This window comes from Thermothielavioides terrestris, chromosome 2, assembly GCF_000226115.1.
Source record: "Thermothielavioides terrestris NRRL 8126 chromosome 2, complete sequence".
In the NCBI taxonomy this organism is placed as follows: domain Eukaryota; kingdom Fungi; phylum Ascomycota; class Sordariomycetes; order Sordariales; family Chaetomiaceae; genus Thermothielavioides; species Thermothielavioides terrestris.
The window spans coordinates 173,040-191,166 of NC_016458.1; the positions used below are offsets into that span (position 1 = coordinate 173,040).

An 18,127-nucleotide genomic window follows, 5' to 3' on the forward strand; every position below is an offset into this window, starting at 1 on the left:
GCTGTGCTTCATCTTCAGCATCTCCCGCAGCGCCGCCACCTCGGCCTCCTGCCGCGCCAGCCGGATCCTCAGCTCATCGCGCTCCTGCGTCACCTGCTTGACCTCTTTCTCCAGCTCCTCAATGCGGTCGATCTTCTTCTGCCGGTATCGCTTAGCCGCGAGGTTGTTGCGCTGCCGCCGCAGGATGATGTCCGCGTCAACCTCATCATTGTTATCTGCAGACGCACGAAGCGTTCCAGACGGGCCGGCACGCTTGGTGATTCGGCCGTCGGCGATATGCGACAGCGACGCGGCGGCGGGCCGACGTCCGGGCTTGGAGGACTTGGTCTGCTGCGGCAACTTGAGGCCGGGCAAGAGTGCCGGGCCGTCCGGACTGGACGGGCCGGTGGGGGGAGATTGGAGGGAGGTGGTGCTCGGAGTGTTGGTGAGCGAGGTGTTGGTCGAGTTCAGAGCTGGCACTGGCAAAGACGAGGGAGCAAGTTCAAAGAGTTGAGGCGGCGGGCACGTTTCGAGAAAGGGAGCATAGTCGACGAGATGTAGTTCAGGGGTGGTGCTGAAGCTTGACAAGTCGGCTGCAGCTGCTGCATCGGCTGTTGAGAGGGGATCAAGGTCGAAGTAAGAGTCGTAGTTGGCGGCGACGGCTTGGTCCCAGGCGAGCTGACTCAATAGGTCGTTGAAGTCACGGTCTTGGTACTGGCTAGGCTGCAATGGGTCGCAGGCCACGTTGCTGAGGCTGGAAGAAGAAGACGGCGATCTGGCGAGCGCTTGATGCGGCTGATGCAGCGGCGGCGGCCATTCTTGCAGGATGTAGTGGCGGCCTCCTTAAACCAGAGGCCGCAAGTGCCTTACAAAGGATTGAGGGTTGAGCGGGAGATGCGCAGTGCGAGTTTGCGAGCGGTGCCCGTTCGATTGCGAAACAAAGAGGATGGAGCGGTCCAAGGCCTGGCGGGGCTGGCGTTATGTACCGGAGCGGTAGATAAGGTCACCCCTTCCGTGTCGCTCGGCGTCCCCCACTTTCTCGCCTAACAGGGGTTGTTGCATCGGCTTGTTGACTGCTCGTCAGTCGTATCCAATCAGGAAGCGCCCAAGCAACGATAGACCGATGCCCCTCCTGAAACATCTGTTGCCCTGTGTACTGTGCAGGAACAACCGCAACACCATCAACAAACGGCGGGCAGATGCTCTCCAATCCCTTTGACAGCGGCCTTCGCGAACAACGCCCAACCGAGCAACATCCCGGCCACCTGGTTGCCGCAACACAGCCGCAGGAATGTCCATGTCCACGCCGACCCCGTCCCCAACCTACGGCGACTGCGTTGCGTCGCTGCGCACGTCGCTCTCCTTCCTCGAGTCGTCCGTCGCGACCCTCGGCGCGGGCGTGCAGGATTTCCCGCGCCTGTCATCGGTGCTCAAGACCGTCCGCGTACGTCCTCTCTTTGTCCTTCCCGTCTCCTCTCCCCCCTCCCTCTGCCTGCCGACACAAACCGACGGCGACAACGCAAGACTGACAACTTGGGAAACAAACCCAAAAATAAACAACAGCACTATGAGCTGATTCCCCAGCCGACCCTCGCCGCCGCCGAGGCCTCGCTGCGCGACGAGATCGGCCCCTTCGTCGCCCTGCTGCTTGACCGCGCCGACCGCCACCTCGAGCGCCAGGCCCGCCGCATCGAGACGCTCAAGGCGCGCGCCGAGCTCAACGCCGGCCGCCTGTCGCATTACCCTCCCTCCTCATCTGGTGGAGGTGGCAGGGCCGGCTCGGGTTATGATGATGTTATTGGCGGGAAAGAGAGTAAAGGAAAAGGCAGCGGCAAGCCGCTGGATGGCGGGGCGGCGCTGAGGGCCAAAGTGGTGCGGCAGCGCAAGGAGGCGCTCAAGTACAGCGTCGAAAGGCTCGAGCTGGAGGTGCAGCAGAAGGAGAGGGAGCTGCGGCTGAGGCTGGAGCAGCAGCCGTGAGCGAGCGAGCGCGCTGCCGCCGCCGTCGGTGGACTGCAGCGGACTGGATGCCTCGCCATCCGTGTTGGCGGGTGCTGGGCCGTATGGTGCTGCCGGCGCGGCCTGCCATGTCTGCTGACGCCAGGCCGGCGATTGTGGCGTTGCCTCATCCTCGACCCGCAGCTCTTTGTTGGCTGTTCGTTGGACGGCGGCCTGTCGCGGGTTCATCACCTATACAGCCGCCCCATCCTGCTCGTCAGAGACAGCACCGCAGACGCTGCTACTCTCTTGTGAAGCAGCCGGCAGGATGGCCACGTAGCCTTTCCGTCAACTGTGACGGTCTCGGGTTCTACTTTCTGCTCTTCACTGTCGGATGCACGCAGCTTATCAGGGTCAAGTGCGAGTACAGCCGACTCGGTGTGAGGCGGGTACTGGCAGCAAGGACTGGTTCAACGAGGTTTTAGTCTTCTGGGGAGATACCCCTGCTTGATTAGCTGGGAGGCCAGGTTTGCGATGGCGGCTGCGTTTTATCCTTGCATTGCGTCGAACAAAGATCGCGCTGCACAATGTGCCTTTTGCGCGTCAGGGAGGACTCGAGCTCAGGACAACTCCCCCGTCCAGCAGGGGGGCTCGAGATGTCAAGGTAGCTTAGGCGAGGTTGAAGAGCCCGTAGAGTGGCGGTTTACACGTCAGATCTCTCGTGCGTTCATGTCGGTCATCATCGTGCTTCTGTGATGCGTTTCTTTCATGCCCCTTGCAGACAGCTTCCTGGGCCTTGGAAGGCAGCAGAACCAGACCCTTTGATTCCACATCAAGTGCGTTAAGCGTACCACGCTCCTTTTCAGTGCATAGAACGCAACAGCACGCATTCAGGGACGAGGGCAGACCAGACACATCCTGTACGAAGGGACCATGGGACTAGAATAGTGACTTCACATACACAATTGGTACATCGAACAAACAGGCACTTCGAGAAGCGAATCCCTGGCAAAGAAATGAAAAAGAAGGCAACAGAGGAAAAGAGAAGGAGAGAAAGGACAATACACGCACAACCCCAACCAAGGCAAAACCAGTCAGACCCGCCCAAAACCAACCGCGATTTTTGACCCCATCCAACGCGCTCCAGAGCCAGCCAAAGGCACTTCGCACGCCATCACACCGCGTAACCGCCATGCTGTCACATCCTCACGGCCCCTCACCGGTCACGTGGGAAGAGAGAAAGGGGCGGCCCGATCTGGTGCCGCGGGCGGTTCCCATTCATGTAACGGCGGATGCGGTCAAATCGGCGTAAGGGTATATAGAGAACCGTCATCCAGACGCGAGCTAAGAAAGAAATCATCCACATGGCATCATGCGTTGTGGGCCCCGAGCGTCTCATCATGTCGGATATACCGCTGCAACCGCCCCACGGGTTTCCGCTGTCTGCTCGGATTCAGACTATAATAGGATGAGGTAGTTGCTCGGGGCAATGCCCGTTTCACCGTTCTCCTTCCTTGCTTGCCACCACCTGCCGCTGACATCGCTGATTTCGAGGATCTCATGCTTGGAGAAGGAGATTTCGTTGGCATCTTCGGGGTTGGCCTCGTAGCTGTAGATGGCCTTCGCTCTGTACGGGTACTCGGTGGGTGGTACTATTTCCGCATCCGGGTTCACTGGTTGCGCGGCGGTCTTCTGGGCGGACCCCGCAAACGCCGGGGCGGTCGTTGAGTTCCGCATGGTCGAGGTCATGCCTCCAACTGGTGACGGGTTCTCGAGACCGTTGAGCTGCGAAGTGTACATCTGCGGCGGTTGCACCGAGGTCGACGTCTCGGGTCTTCGGCTGCCGTAGCCACTGGGCATGGTCTGGCGGTTCGTTGACGTTGACTCCTTGGTGAGAGCGAACGAGTCGATGTATGCGCGGGGAAGCGCAGATGGAGCGGAGCCAAAGTAGAAGATCCAGACGATCTGCAGCAAAGGAGTCAGCACCAACACCTCGCCGGCACGGCCCGTATCGGGTACCGGATGGCGAACTTACAGTCACCATGGACAGCAGAATAAAGCCCGCAGACGCAGCCTCGCAGGCGCTGTTGTTGACATAGATCAGATTGTTGACAGCCGACGACGAGAGCACCAAGGCGCAGCCGAGGAACCCCACGAGCGCGACATGGTACGTCTGAGCGCTATCCGACGCGACCACGACGAAAACGCCGGGTATTAATACGAAGTAGAAGACGATGGTCCAGTAGGTGTAGGTAGGGAAACCTTCGGGGATTTGGATTCGTGCGAGGATCGTCGCGACCAACGAGATAATCCACGCTAGCTGAAGAGCGCAAATGTCAGTAGGTCAAGCTCCGATTCGGAGGCACAAGGCAGCAAGCAGATCATTCGAAGCTTACCGTGGCGATGGAGAGTGTGGCCAAAGCGAACGGGTCACCGATGATGTTCCCGAGGCTCATGCGCTTGCGGCCATACTGGGCGCGCGAGTACTCCATTTTTCTGAGCGACGGGGAGTGGATTGAGCCGTAAGAGGGCATGTGTTCAAATGGCTGACGGCCGAGAGATGGCGGCAGGCCCGGCTTGGGTTCGCGCGGTGATGGGTGGTAATTCAATCAAGAAACGAGTTGCCGGCGAGCACGGAAACCGCCAGTCAGGAGACTCGACGGGGAAGCAAGTTCGTCTGGGGAGCAGCAGGCGGACTTGCTTTGTTGGAGCTGCAGCAAAACGATCGGACAGATCGGGTGGTGTGCGGTAGTAAGTCGATGCCGGCCGCCAAAGGAACAATAAAAAACCAAGGGGGCTCGCTTTGCAAGCAAGCTAACAACGTGCGATGGAAGACGTTCAGTCGACTGGCTCGAAATCCCAAAGAGCACTCAGGCTGGTCGGTCGAAGGAGAAATCGCGGAAGACGTGGCTCGTTGGTCCGGCTCGAATCCCGCCCAAATTCCCGGCGCTCCCTCTCTGCGAAGCCGGGGCTGTGCAGCAAATAACTCGCCCAAATTTCCCTACGCCCTGTTATGCGTCGCAACCGGAGTGCCCGCCAGCGTGCTTCAATCGGTGTCGAGCGCCTTGTCGAGGGAAAAAATCGAAAGTCTCGAAAGCTGGGCGTACGTGAAAATCGGATGGCCAGCGATGAGGGGAAGAAGCGAAGGGTAAAGCACAAAGGGGAGTGCGGAAAAGAGGGACGGGGGCTGAAGGGTTACAACATGGATCAATGCGAGTCTCGCTGATGGAGGGAGGGAAGGAACCTGAGGGAACCTGGAAGGGAAGGCGTGTGCACCGCCTACGGGGGCTTGCGCGGATGGCTGAACAGGGGGTGCCAGGAACGTGCGGGATTGGATACGGTTCCAGCTGCAAAAGCGGGTTGCGAGTGGACCTTGGCCAGGTACGCAGGGGCCACTGCTTTCGGCCGCGATTTCCTGCTCGAAACAATGGACGGATGCTCAGGGCAGTCTCCAGGGCTTCCCAGTGAGTTACCTCTGTCAAGGCGCACCCGACACTCACACACACACATCCACATCCAACCCAGCCAAAAGCACTTGCAAACTGACTGATGCGATGCATATGTTCTTCTTGAGCCCAGCCTATCTTGATTTCTCCGCCGAATCCAAAGAAAACCCTGGCACTGGCACCCTGCTTCTGCCGGGAATGCAGAAGCCCTGGAGCGTTCCGAAAGCCCGGGTTATCTCTGCGTGATGCACTGCCTCACACGGGCCAGGGCCTGAAATGCCGTACGAATGCGGCGTCCAGACTCTCAGCCTGACAACACCTGTTTTCGGAGCCGTGACCAAGGGCTAGTCAAGAATTATCGCAGCATGGAGATGCAGCCACAACTCGAGGACACAGCTGGATACGCCTCCCTTCCCCGCGCTGCTGTCTCGGCCAACAACAGCCACCGTTGGTTGGAGCTCATAACTACTTCCCGATGGCTACCCGCTGCAGTCAGCTTCGGCGGGTTGGGTGCGGAGACGGTAGTGTACGAACAAAGATGCCAACGGGTCAGAACTCGGCCGTTGACGAGTAAGCCGGCACGGCGTCGCTGCACGCTAACTGCCTATTGATTCAAGATCGTCAGCCATGCACAAAAATGCGGCGATTCTGAACTCCGATGGCCCAAGCTACCAGGTCAGTTTAAGAGGCCAAGCTTGCATCTGCTCTGACGGCAAAACGGCCGCGCGCCGGAAGCTTGATTGGCTGGAAACTGAGCCAAACTCTGAACCAGATGCCCCTGGCCACGGCCTCATGCAGGGGCACGCCCGTTTCGACTGGCACCCTCGGGCAAGTGACTGGCAGATGGAAACCCGACGCAACCTCAAAACACCATCCCGAGAAGCTTGTGACTGGTGACACAGACATCGCAGATCGCGGGCTCAGGGAAGGTTGAGGGCATCTGCATTGGGGCCGTGCCCCGGCCGCCGACCTACGCAGGGCCGCGATTCGGGGAGCTTTGAAGCTGGAACAGGCCAAGTCCACCGAAGGGAGGCAGGGAAGAGAACTGCGTTCATAATGTCCGTCGCCTCTTCCGCGTTTCTTGTTTTGGTCGAAACCATTGGAAAGGGACGCAAGCTGCGTTCTCTGTGCCAGCACTGGCGTACTTGTGGATCAGGATCGCCCCTCACCCCAAGGGATGCGCGGTTTCCGGACTTCGTTGATGTTGTCCCTCGGAACCTCGAGGCAATCGGCAAGTAGTCCGGTGTGTATTCCGGACTATTCCATCTGTACCTGCGTGTTCCTTGTTCTTGCATACGACCATCTCGGACCATCTCGATGCAAGGAGATCAACCCGCATGACCAGTTTAAGGGCTGCCTACGTCACCTAGAACTTGGAATGTCTCCAGTGCGTTGAACGCTGCCCAGCTGTCGGCGGAGCAGCGAGCTTGCGCAGGTCCTGCAGACCTTAGTACAGCCAATATTGGAATGCCCGCTGGAAGGAAGCTGGGAACCTCGATCAATATCCGCGAGATTGCGGCCACATTGAACGTAATCGACTGCGATGAGCCGCGCCTTGGAATTGACCAACGGCGTTCTGGCGATCTTATAGCCCGTACAGCATCTCCGTACTAAGTCGTTCCCCTCAGAAACTGGGCTCGGAATGGGGCTGCTATGGACTCAATAATACTGGACATACTATGTAGTGTGACGGCGCGCAGCCCTCCCGTGATCCTGCCTTGGTTGGCCCAGGCAAAGTTGAGGTTCCAGCGCATTCCTTGCAATGGCCGGCCCCATCAGTAGCCAAGGCGTGCTTTCGTTCATCCCTCCCTCAGCCGAGTGAGTTGCCATGCCCTGCTGCCATGGTTCTTGACCAGCAGCGCCTTTCGGTCCGGATCTCGTGCTGCCCCTCCACGAACGGTGGAGTCAAGGTCGCGGCCACGGCCACGGCCACATATCCGCAGGGCTATGATGTTAGCCAACTGGCCCGAAACCCCAGCTTCCCTCCCGCCCAGTCACGGCCTGGTCAACCAGGGCCGACCGCTTTGCGGGGTGGGTGGCCAGGCCAGCGAGCAGGCCCGGTTTGGCTTGTCTGAAGTCTGTTTCCCCTTTTTTTCCACACGGTCGAGTTGAACTCGGGGCGCGGGGCAACTTTGGGCACGCTGAAACACGGAGATGGGATTGCCGGAATGAGTGTCGCACAGCTGAGAGATGAACGAAACCTTGTCATCCGCGGGGCTTGATATGCAGGGTAGACGGTGATTCCTGCCGCCACCTCAATACGAAGGTACTAAATACATGCATACACCGATGAGGCGGTTCGCGAACTTCCGCCGCCTGAGAGGGAAACCGGCAAACGCCGGGCCACGGCCACAGTTGCCCGGTTCCACCCCACATACCGCCGGTCCTGCTGCTCCATGGGCGGATTCGGCTCCGCAGCTTCCGGTACCTAGCACAGCCTGCACGGGAGGCCGGCTGGCGCCGCCAGCTCTCCCGGTGATATGTGGCCTGCTAACCCATATGGATCGCCGGTCTTCAACAACGCATGGCCAATGCAGAGCCGAACACCACCCCCAGCTGCTGCGCGCTCCCTCCCTCCACAAACAGCAGATACCCCAAGGTGTCGGACGGAGTGAAGGAGGCCAGCCGTGCCCAAATAAGGATCTGGTTTCCCAGGACGCTCCAAAACGGGCAACCACAGAGGTGGTTTAGGAGGACCGTTGGCGGTTGTTGTGTCCCCTTCTCTTGTCCACCTGTGTGCAGGTGCTTTGCTGCACCCGAATATCCCCCGGTATTCCCCTTCCGCAGCCACTTAACAAACAAACAAACAAACAAACAGACGCTCATCAAACCTTACCCTCCTCCTCCCTCGCCCTCGCGGCCCTGCGCACCGCGCGCTCGACCTTCTCGAACCGGCCCTCGACGTCGGCGAGGACGTCGCCGTAGCGCAGCACGCCGCCCTCGTACCAGGCGCGCAGCGCGCGCTCGCTGCGCCGCCGCAGCGCCGCCATCTCGGCCGACTGCGCGCGCTGCAGCGCCGCGACCGCGCGCAGCCGCGGGCCGAGCGCCGCCAGCGCCGCGCTCTGCTGCGCGTCCGGCACCGGCGTGTCGGTGGTCGCCGCCGTCAGCGCCGACGCGGTTGTGGGGAAGGCCGACGCGTAGGCGAGCACCGTGGCGCGCACCGCTTCCGGGGGCAGTTGGGTGGGTATTGTTGCGGCGGGCGTGGGTGTGGTGGCGATGGAGGGGGGGTTGGAGGGCGATTGGAAGAGGGTCGGGTGGGATTTGTCTGGTTCAATTGGGATCCGTAGCGTTAGCATAGACGTAGGCATCCGAGAAGGGGGCGGAGGGAGGCGATTGGACCGGGCATACAGATCTTGAGGATCTCTGCGTAGACACGGAAGTGGCGCAAGAGCTGGTTGAAGCGGTGCTCGAGCTCGGCGAGCGAGGTTGTTGCCGACTCGGCTGGCGGTTCTGTAGGGGGTGTTGATGGCCCGTAGAGGATGTGCTCGATACGAAGCAGGCGCGCCTCGAGCAACGAGATTGTGGCTAGGGTCGTCTGATCCAGCGAATGGTCCATCTTCTTCAGGTCGGACTGCGACTGCCGCTGCGGCTGGCTGCGACACGGTCGGCCAGTGTTTGTTTAGCGGGGTTCGAGACGTTACCCCGTGTAGGAATCGAGCCTGAACAGCAGGTCAAGCGTAGCAGGCGCCGAACTAAGAACGAGTTCAGAGTGTCAACCTGGCGTTGATGTCAGGTGCGTTTGTGAATGGATTACACAGTAACTACCTTAGCGCGCCAGGGGGGGGTGGCAAAATGATCTCTGGGACTATTTTGGAGCGTCAAGATATTTCGCCTGGAAAACAGGCGCCTACCGGTCCCGAGTTCAAAATATCTTTCGAAGAAAATGATTTTCAACTAAGAGGATTGGTTCAAATAAAATAGGAATTTAAAGAGTAAAAATATCTTATAGTAAAAGTAATCTTTTACTAATAAGATTATTTTAAATAGATATTAATATTAGTAGTTAAAGATAATTATTAATAAGAAAAAGAAATTTAAAATTGAAAATAGTTTTAACTAATTTAAAATCAACTTTTAAAATAAAAGATTATCTTTAAAAATTTTATTATCTATATACCTATATATAAAAGAAAGTAAACTTTTCTATTTATCTTAAGTTTTTTTATTTTTTTCTTTTTTTTCTTTTTTTCTTTTTTTTCTTTTTTCTTTTCTTTTTTTTTTAGTTGAAAAAACTAGACTCTACGAAGAATCGAACTCAAGGCCTATACGTTATAAGCTTACAGATTTACCACTACGCTACGAGACTACGAATTTTACAGTTGTACCTCAGTAAGAATTTCACACTTATCTAGAGGGCTTAAGCTAAGGTATTGATACAGGGCAGGAGGAACAGGGGGGTCATGTGACCTATATGTCTATGTATATAGATTAGATAAAGGTGCCCCGCGCCCTACGTTGTAGACTTTGCAACGCTAGGCCCAATTAGGCAGGCGGGGTACGTACACGTGCTCTGCCCTGTAGGCATATATTTCTTGGTATACCGCCGCCTAGATCTTCGATCTACCACTATCATCAATCTATATCTTATTATTCTACGTATCTACGGCACTTCTCTATATCAAGTAGTAGCTACAACTATAAGATCATTGACCTAATTATTCCTTTATCGTCATTAATCGACTAGCCTATATAGTAGCTTTGCCGATAGCAGTAGCCAGTTGAACTCCCGCTTTCTTCGCGTAGCGACTTAACGAGGTCGATAGCGTTGAAGGCACTTAATCTATTTCGAACGACGGTTTAGTCGAAGAGCCTCGATTATATAGCGGTTTTACCGATAGCGATTACGATCTTTAGCTATTGATCGATCAATCTACGTAGCGGCGATCGCCAATAGTATCGCCAATAGCAGTAGCTGATCAACTATCTAGTTCTTTTCGTGTAGTGGCGATGGCTAATAGCGATTAGAACGCCCTTTTTCCTAGCTTAACGACAAACCTTTTAATAGACTTTTATTAACTATTATTACGTTAATAAGATGCCTATTCGACCTAGTTTCTATAGTTTAAATTAAAACGATAGTTAAGATGGCTAATTATAGTTATAATACTCGTTTTTATGCCTCTTCGTTGGCTAAACAACTCTCTAAGTATAATGCTACTATGTCTAAGAAAATCGAGGAGACGTTATATACCCTATATAAGGGTTTTATTCCTCTAGCTTTGGAGCCGCCTACTCCTTAGGAGTATATTTATCGTAATATTGTTGCTAGCTAAGAGGATAATCTCAATAATATTCAACTAGGCAATAAACTATCTTTTGAAGATGTTTAAAGCGATCCCAAGAAAGTGGAAGACATTCTAAACCTTCTAGAGTATATTAAGGTTAGTACTAATTAGCCTTTTGTCAAATAGCTTAGCTAGACTATTAGTGAATATACTGCTTTATTTAAGTATATTATTGCTATAGTTAATTAACTTTAAGCTAATATTACTAAGATTCGACCTATATTTAATAGGTTAACGAACTTTTATAACTACTTTAAAGACCTATTAAGGCTTATAAATCAACTCTAAATAGTTGTTACCTAGATTAGAGAAATCGCTTAATAAGTTTAGTACTAGGATAAGCTTTTCGTTTAGTATATACAATATATCGATAATCAGCTAAGTAAGATCGACGATGCTATTGCTTAGCTAGCCGCTAAAGACTAATTGGCTAATCTTATACTGGCTAAGGAGCTTCCACTAGCTGCTTCTATATCGACTATAGAGCTATAGCTATACGCCCCTTCGATTCGGAGCCGCTACTCAGTAGCAATAGCAGCCTCTTTAATAGAGAGCCTTTGTACGCCTTCCCTAGTCTAGCCTACTTAACCTTATATATAGACCGCCTTTCCTATTCCCTTAGAGAGCGTCGATATCAGTGTAGTTTACAACCTAGCTATAGGTATACCGCTAGTACGCTAGGCCTATATTATATACCCTAACAATTTATACCTAGGCGGCTAGCACTAGGCTAAGTCGCCTTTAAGCGACCCTCCTTAGGGTAGGCTACCTTAGAGTGGCTAACGCTAGGCTATGTCACTTCTTAGGTAGCCCCTTAGTGCCAATAGCTATAATCTAAACGACCTAAGCGATCTAGACGATAGCGATAGAGGGCGCCGTCTAAACGGCTACCTAAATAACAATCGTCTACCTTTTTTACCTCTTTCGAACTATAGTTATTGGGAGCACTTTTATAATACTATAGGTACTAGAGGTAGCCGATCTATCTCTACCTTTAAGATTAAACGTAATAATATCGGTACTTTCAATCCTAGTTACAAGGACCTTAACGATATAGGCATCGTTATAGATAGTAAGAATATGATTTTTACCAATATCTATTACTTTATCTAGCGTTTGTCAACTTTTCTAGAGGACTTCGACATTAGCTACAACGTAGCCTAGTAAATCCTATACCTTCTACCTACAGTTCTCGCTAGCTAAGCCATCTTCTAGTAGAACGGTAAAGTCATTATATAGGAGCGCTTGTAATAGCGTTAAATAAGCCTTTATATAGTCTTTAATTAGTTAGTAGAGCGTTTTACAATAGATTGCTAAGTGGCTATCGATAAGTTTAACCGAGGACGGTTAACTATTAGATATATTGTAAAGAACCTCGATACTCTAATAAACTTCTTCTAAAAGAAGTTACGTTTTATATATACGATAGGCTAAATCAATTATAACAATTCTAATTAGTACAACGCTATAGGCACTATCTATAATCGTTTAGATTCGACTATTATATTTTTTCTTCTATAACCTAAGACGAAGTACACTCTAGTACACTATATATATAAAATTATAGAAGTATAGCCTACGCTTATTACTATAGCTTACGATAAATTCCTAGAGTTGAAGAAGTCTTTGTTTACTAGTAAGTCTACTATTTCCGGTAATACTAAGTTTGACAAAAAGCTCTCTAGGCACGTCGATCGCCTTAACGACGACCGCTAGAACTGCGACTACGACGATGACCGTTATAACCGAGATTACGATTAAAGCGGCAAGTACCGCCTAGATAACTATGATTCTAAGCGTAATAATCGAGCTCGAGACTAAGTACACCTTATCGACGACGCTGATTTGAAGATATTATCCGATTTGGAAGCCGATAACGAAGCCGAGGCCAATTATAAGTCATCCGTTTCCAACGGTATCGACGAGTCGGATATTGCCTATATAGCTTATAATTTAAAGCTGACCTATTATAAGTGCTACTAGATCTTTAATATAGTTCCTACTACCAACGTATATATCTATACCTATAGTAAAACAATCGTTCCTAAGAGCGTTTGCCACTATTGAGCTAATTAGGCCAACCTAGGCCATTGAACTTACAGATACTATAATACCTTGTTTAATTCCTAGAACTAGCTCTTTAAGTACCTAAAAGCCTGTTTAGTAGCCGTTTTTAGCGCTATCAAGTGTTTAGAGTGTGTGATCGCTATTGCTAAGGATGTTTCGGAGGACGATATCCTACTTGCCAAAGGCTCTAGCCCTACTGTAGATTTCGCTACTAACCTAGAAGTATAGGAGGCCCCTAAAGTGGCCGACCTAGGTATCGACAGCCTATATAGCGCCTATATCTACTTATATATTAAGGCCTACGCTTAGCCCGACTATAAGGACTGAGAGGTTTGCCTTGACCTAGGCGTTAGCTGTTTAATTATCGATAAGACCTTCCTAAGTACTCTCGAACATTCGATTAAGCGTTGTAATAGCTGTATTCGTAGTATTAGAAAGACTTCGCCTACCTAGTAGGCGACTTTCGTCATTTACTTACTAGGCATTATAGCCATTGGCCTAGTACTCCTCAAGTTCATTTAGTCCGCCTAGGTAGTAGATAAGCTATTTGCTAACCTCCTGTTAGGAGTTGACTTCCTAGATCTGTATTAGGCCTCTATTGATTATAGTACGAAGGTCGCTAGCCTATATAGTATCCTAGGAGGATTTAATATACTATTTACTATATATACCTAGACTTTTCCCTATATACATAAGGTCAAGACTATATATGCTATCACCTTATAGCCTAAACAGGAAGCGTATATCGCTATAGAATATAAGCCTCTCCTAATAGACTGATCTATAATGTTCAACGCTCGCTATTTTACTATACTAAATACCGTTGTCAACGCTAAGACCCCTAAGGTAGTAGCTCTTAAGAACTCGACTAAAGGAGTTCTCACTATTTCGAAGCGCTATCCTATTGGCTATATCGAGGATATTAATAATAGCGGTTATATCGCCTATTTCTAGAAGATAGCCTTTATAGCATTGACCGTAGTAACCGCTTTAACCGCTATATCGTCTATTACTATAAGCTCTAGTTTAGTTTAAACTGCTATTTAATATACTAGCCCTAGTATAGTAACTACGTTCGATATATATAGCTCGGTCTACGCTATCCTAGAAGATTCAGTACAACTTATAAGCGACGTTTTATCTTAATCGATAGTATCTTCTTAGGATTTGCTAGAGCTATCGACGCCTTATAGCGATATAGTATATTAGCTAGCTACTTTATCCAAATTTAGGACCTCTATTATATTAATTAGTATACCTACTAAGCTAGCCTACTTAGCCTATATTACGCTAATCGATCGAGGATCCTAGTATCGAAGGCTATACCAATAGGTATAATCTATGCCCTAAGCCTACGAGCCTAGATTCTACTAATAGGTACAATATACCTCCAATGCTTAAGGCTGACGGTTGTACCAATAGGTATAATTCTAGACCCGAATTGCCGCCTAATGACTATAAGCCAGTAATGCCAAAGAAATACTCGACTCTAGGCCTTAAGATATCTACCGACTTACTAGAGATACTCACTTTAGAAGGCGTATATATATATACTCTAGATCGTAAGTTGGTGTAGCGATTTATTAACATTGTCAACCGTTATCCTCGCCTATAGAAGGATAAGGGCTAAGTTGTTATAGACAAAGAGGATATAATACAAGTACCTCTTATAGAAGGCTAGTAGTATTAGAAGATCTATACCCGCTAATACCCTCTAAGCACTTACGATTACGAAGTTCTCGACGCTACTTTCGACGAATTATATCGGTAAAAGCGTTTTAAGTAGGCTATAAAGGCTACTCCTTTCGTGTACCTAGTTTTCGTTATTTAGTATACCTCTCGTAGTAAAATCAAAGGCTATATTGTTATCGATTTATATGCTTTTATCAAGGTTATAGTACCTAACAACTACCCTTTGCCGCTTTAGTCGAACATTATCGTATATCTATAAGGTAAGAAGTTCATTACTGTAATCGATGTAATATCCTTCTTCTACTAGTTTAATATATATCCTCTATACTACGACCGCTTTACCTTGATTAGCCCTCGTAGACTAGAGTAGCCGAAAGTATACCTAATAGGCTATTATAATACTTTAGCGTATATCTAGTGCTTTATAGATCAGTTGCTTTGCCTTTACGCCTCTTTCATCTAAGTATTTATTAATGATATAATTATCTTTAATAATATAGCTAACAAGTACGCTAAGCATTTGGAGACTATCTTTAGCCTATTTAAAAAGAAGAATATCTCTATTACACTAGCCAAATCCTATATCGTATATTTCAGTGTAGAGCTACTTAGTTTCTATATCGATAGATTTAGATTAACTAATACTAAGTACTATGTTGCCGCCTTTAGGAACCTCGCCTTTTTGAATAACCTAAAGGCTCTAGAACAGTATATCGGTGTATTAGGATTTCTATATTATCTAATCCTATACTATACGTAGCTTATCGAGCCTCTCTAAAATTATAAGATAGCGCTATTCGCGGAAGGCCAAGCTACTAGGCAAGTATAGAATAGCAACCCTAGTAAACGTGCCGCTTATTGCGCTAGAACTTCCTTCGAACCTACGCTTACTAAGAAAGTCTTCTTCGAAGCTATCTAGGATACTATCTATAAGCTTGATCCGACTATTTTAGTCCACTTTAACCCTAATAAGACCCTTTTCTTATAGATCGATAGATACCTAGAGCGTAGCTTCGACGTTATAGCTTTCTACCTTACCGACGGTTATAAATAGAAGCTTAGAACTGTCATTATATCTACTTAGGTTCGGCCTATTATATTCCTAAGCTAGTACTTTACTAGATAGGTACTCCGATATAGACCTTCCAAATAGGAAGTCGCCTACCTTGTTTAAGCAGTTAAAAAGCTATATATTATAATCTATTCGTTATATAAGCTAGTCGTTATCTTTATAGATTACACCTCTATAAAAAGCATCGTCAACTAGACTATTTTAGATATATCATCTACTAAGCGAGCTAATCGTAGGCTTATCAACGCCTTTATCTATCTCTTATAGTATAACTTAGAGATCTATTATCTCCTAGGCCGCCTAAATTTAGTACTAGATACGCTTAGCTATCTAAAGGCCCTATAGGACAACCTAGACTATAAGAACGGTTCCGTCGACGACGACGTAGTCCTCAACAATATCTGGTTCGCCTTCGTAGAAGCAAAGTTGGATAACGACCTTTAAGCTTGCTTTATAGCTATATATTCTTATAACGCTAAGTATATAGCTATTATTAAAGATCTTACTGTCGAATTGGTCACTAAGGGCAATAGCAAAGTTTTCTCTTAGCCTAGCCTCCCATTTATCCTTATAGATAGCCTTCTCTATAACATTCGACTTAACGGATTACGCTTACTCTATATACCTTATAATATAATTTAAACTATCTTAGAAGCTACCTACGACGAGAAGTATTACTTCGGTACTAAGCGAATATTATACGACTTACAAGGCGTATTAATAGTCTATAAAACCTATAATGTTAAGAAGTATATTAAATTGTACCTAAAGTACTAAGTCAATACAATAGATCGTCGCTCTACACTAGGTAACTATTAACCAATTCGACTATCTAATACCTTGCTAATATACATTATCGCTATCAATTTTATTTTAGGCCTATCGAAGGTCTTAGCTACTAGTTCGCCTTAGCAGCTCCTAAATTACGACCATTTCGATAGCTTATTTACAGTATCTTATAAGTTATCAAAGTGTACTCTCCTTATTCTAAGCAATTCTAGCTATTTAGCTTAAAAATAGGGGTATATTCTAATTTGCTAACTGCTTCTTAGCGACTAGGGTATACCTACTACAATTATCTCCGACTACGATTGTAAATTTACTTTCGACCTTTAGTAAAGCGTTTAGAAGGGTCTAGGCACTAAGTTGCTAATAACAATATTCTATTACCTATAAGCGGATAGCCTTTTAGAGTATAAGAACTAGACTATAGAAATTACAATTCGCTTCTATATATTTAAGCGCTCTAAAGGCAATTAGCTAGATATTATTATACCTCTATAATAGTACTTTAATAATACTTATACTAAAGCCGTTAAATCCTTATTTTATAAATAGCTCTTTAGCTTTAAACTTCCTAGACCTTTAGAAGCTCTTACAAACTAGGCTACTACTAAGCTAGCTACTATTCTAGCTCTACGAGATGCTCTACATTAGGATATTTAATTGAGTATAGACTTCGCTATAGTATACGCTAAGCGCTATTACAATAGTAGATATCGCGATATTAAGTTCAATATAGGCGACAAGGTTTATTTATACCTATACTATAGTTACTATCTCCTAGGCAACCCGCCCTAGAAGTACTTGCAATAGCGTGCTAGGCCTTTTCCAATTAAACGCTACGTTGGCCACCTAGTATATAAACTAGATCTCCTAGCTAATATAGGTATCTACCTAGTTGTTTCTGTTACTTACCTCCGTCTAGCTCCTTAGGAAGAGGATCTATTTAGCTACAACACGTCGCCTCTTAGCCTAATTGTCGACTCTTAATCGGACTACTCCTCTAATAACAACGAATTAGGTAATAAATATAAGGTTAATATAATCCTTAACTATAAGGTTATATACAAAGGCCTTAAATACCTAATCAAATAGACTAGCTATAGCTAAGAAGAGAGCGTCTAGAAGACTATATACAAGCTACGCTATATATAGTGCCTAATCAACGAATACTAGGCTCGTAAAGGCGATTATCTAGATCGCCTAGTCTCTCGAAAGGAGCCTCCTATACCTAATTAGGCACCTTAACCGGCCTATAAGCGTAGCTAGCCTTGTAAGAACCTTATTCCCACTAGCAATAACAAAATATAGAAGAAGTCAGTTAATCGCTATCTAGATTAATCTAGCACTACGCTTCTAACCCTATATCGTAGTACTCGATTGAAGGGTATTTAACGATATATAGGATCTAGATAGGTAAGGCAATGAGGGCATTGCCGTTTTTTCCTATAGGCCTGGACTTGATATAGGGTAGGAGGAACAGGGAGGTCATGTGACCTATATGTCTATATACGTAGATTAGATAAGGGTGCCCCACGCCCCGCGTTACAGACTTTGCAACGCTAGGCCCGATTGGGTAGGCGGGGTGCGCACACGTGCTCTGCCCTATAGGCACGTATTTCTTAGTGCACCGCCGCCTAGATCTTCGATCTACCACCATCATCAATCTACATCTTATTATTCTACGCATCTACGGCACTTCTCCGTATTAGGTATATAGGCTAGAGAGTATAGAAAAGAGGTAAAAGCAATCTTCTAAGTAGAAAATCATTTTTAGAGAAAATAATCTTTAAACTAGAAAAAAAGCTTAACTTTAAAATCTTCCTATAGATTTAAGATAAATATAATAAAAACTAGTATAGTGATTA

At 48.1% G+C, this 18,127-nt stretch overlaps 5 protein-coding genes and 1 pseudogene across 6 annotated transcripts; 2 read left to right on the plus strand and 4 right to left on the minus strand.

Moving 5' to 3' along the window:
• Window positions 1-189, minus strand: THITE_2024068 (uncharacterized protein; the record flags this gene model as incomplete). Its single annotated transcript, XM_003651135.1, has 1 exon — window positions 1-189. A coding segment is annotated over one exon (189 nt), but the record flags the coding sequence as incomplete, so codon positions are not given.
• Window positions 190-1,270: 1,081 nt separating this feature from the next.
• Window positions 1,271-1,956, plus strand: THITE_120187 (uncharacterized protein; the record flags this gene model as incomplete). The annotated part of the gene is made up of 3 exons (XM_003651136.1): window positions 1,271-1,423; window positions 1,543-1,762; window positions 1,805-1,956. The coding sequence occupies 3 exons, from the start codon at window positions 1,271-1,273 to the stop codon at window positions 1,954-1,956; spliced, it is 525 nt and encodes a 174-aa protein (XP_003651184.1).
• Window positions 1,957-3,021: 1,065 nt separating this feature from the next.
• On the minus strand, window positions 3,022-4,560 carry THITE_2111184 (uncharacterized protein). The gene is made up of 3 exons (XM_003651137.1): window positions 4,311-4,560; window positions 3,950-4,234; window positions 3,022-3,879 (listed from the first exon to the last, which is right to left on the minus strand). The coding sequence occupies exons 1-3, from the start codon at window positions 4,404-4,406 to the stop codon at window positions 3,373-3,375; spliced, it is 888 nt and encodes a 295-aa protein (XP_003651185.1). The 5' UTR covers window positions 4,407-4,560; the 3' UTR covers window positions 3,022-3,372.
• Window positions 4,561-5,703: 1,143 nt separating this feature from the next.
• On the plus strand, window positions 5,704-6,268 carry THITE_2111187 (uncharacterized protein). Its single transcript, XM_003651138.1, has 2 exons — window positions 5,704-5,839; window positions 5,895-6,268. Exon 2 carries the CDS (start codon window positions 5,988-5,990, stop codon window positions 6,255-6,257), a length of 270 nt encoding a protein of 89 aa, XP_003651186.1. The 5' UTR covers window positions 5,704-5,839; window positions 5,895-5,987; the 3' UTR covers window positions 6,258-6,268.
• A 1,294-nt stretch (window positions 6,269-7,562) lies between these two features.
• Window positions 7,563-8,916, minus strand: THITE_133565 (uncharacterized protein; the record flags this gene model as incomplete). The annotated part of the gene is made up of 2 exons (XM_003651139.1): window positions 7,563-8,625; window positions 8,736-8,916. The coding sequence occupies 2 exons, from the start codon at window positions 8,914-8,916 to the stop codon at window positions 8,186-8,188; spliced, it is 621 nt and encodes a 206-aa protein (XP_003651187.1). The 3' UTR covers window positions 7,563-8,185.
• Window positions 8,917-9,593: 677 nt separating this feature from the next.
• On the minus strand, window positions 9,594-9,666 carry THITE_t82 (annotated as a pseudogene). The gene has a single exon. The product of its transcript is annotated as a tRNA-OTHER (tRNA).
• Between the last annotated feature and the right edge of the window lie 8,461 nt (window positions 9,667-18,127).

Excerpts from the sequence above, each read along its gene's own strand:
- THITE_2111187 (XM_003651138.1), top strand. The coding sequence starts at position 5,988 with ATGCACAAAAATGCGGCGATTCTGAACTCCGATGGCCCAAGCTACCAG.
- THITE_2111184 (XM_003651137.1), bottom strand. The coding sequence starts at position 4,406 with ATGGAGTACTCGCGCGCCCAGTATGGCCGCAAGCGCATGAGCCTCGGG. Across the intron at positions 4,235-4,310 it reads CCACACTCTCCATCGCCACG|CTAGCGTGGATTATCTCGTT; the intron begins GTAAGCTTCGAA and ends TGCGCTCTTCAG. Across the intron at positions 3,880-3,949 it reads TTCTGCTGTCCATGGTGACT|ATCGTCTGGATCTTCTACTT; the intron begins GTAAGTTCGCCA and ends CCTTTGCTGCAG.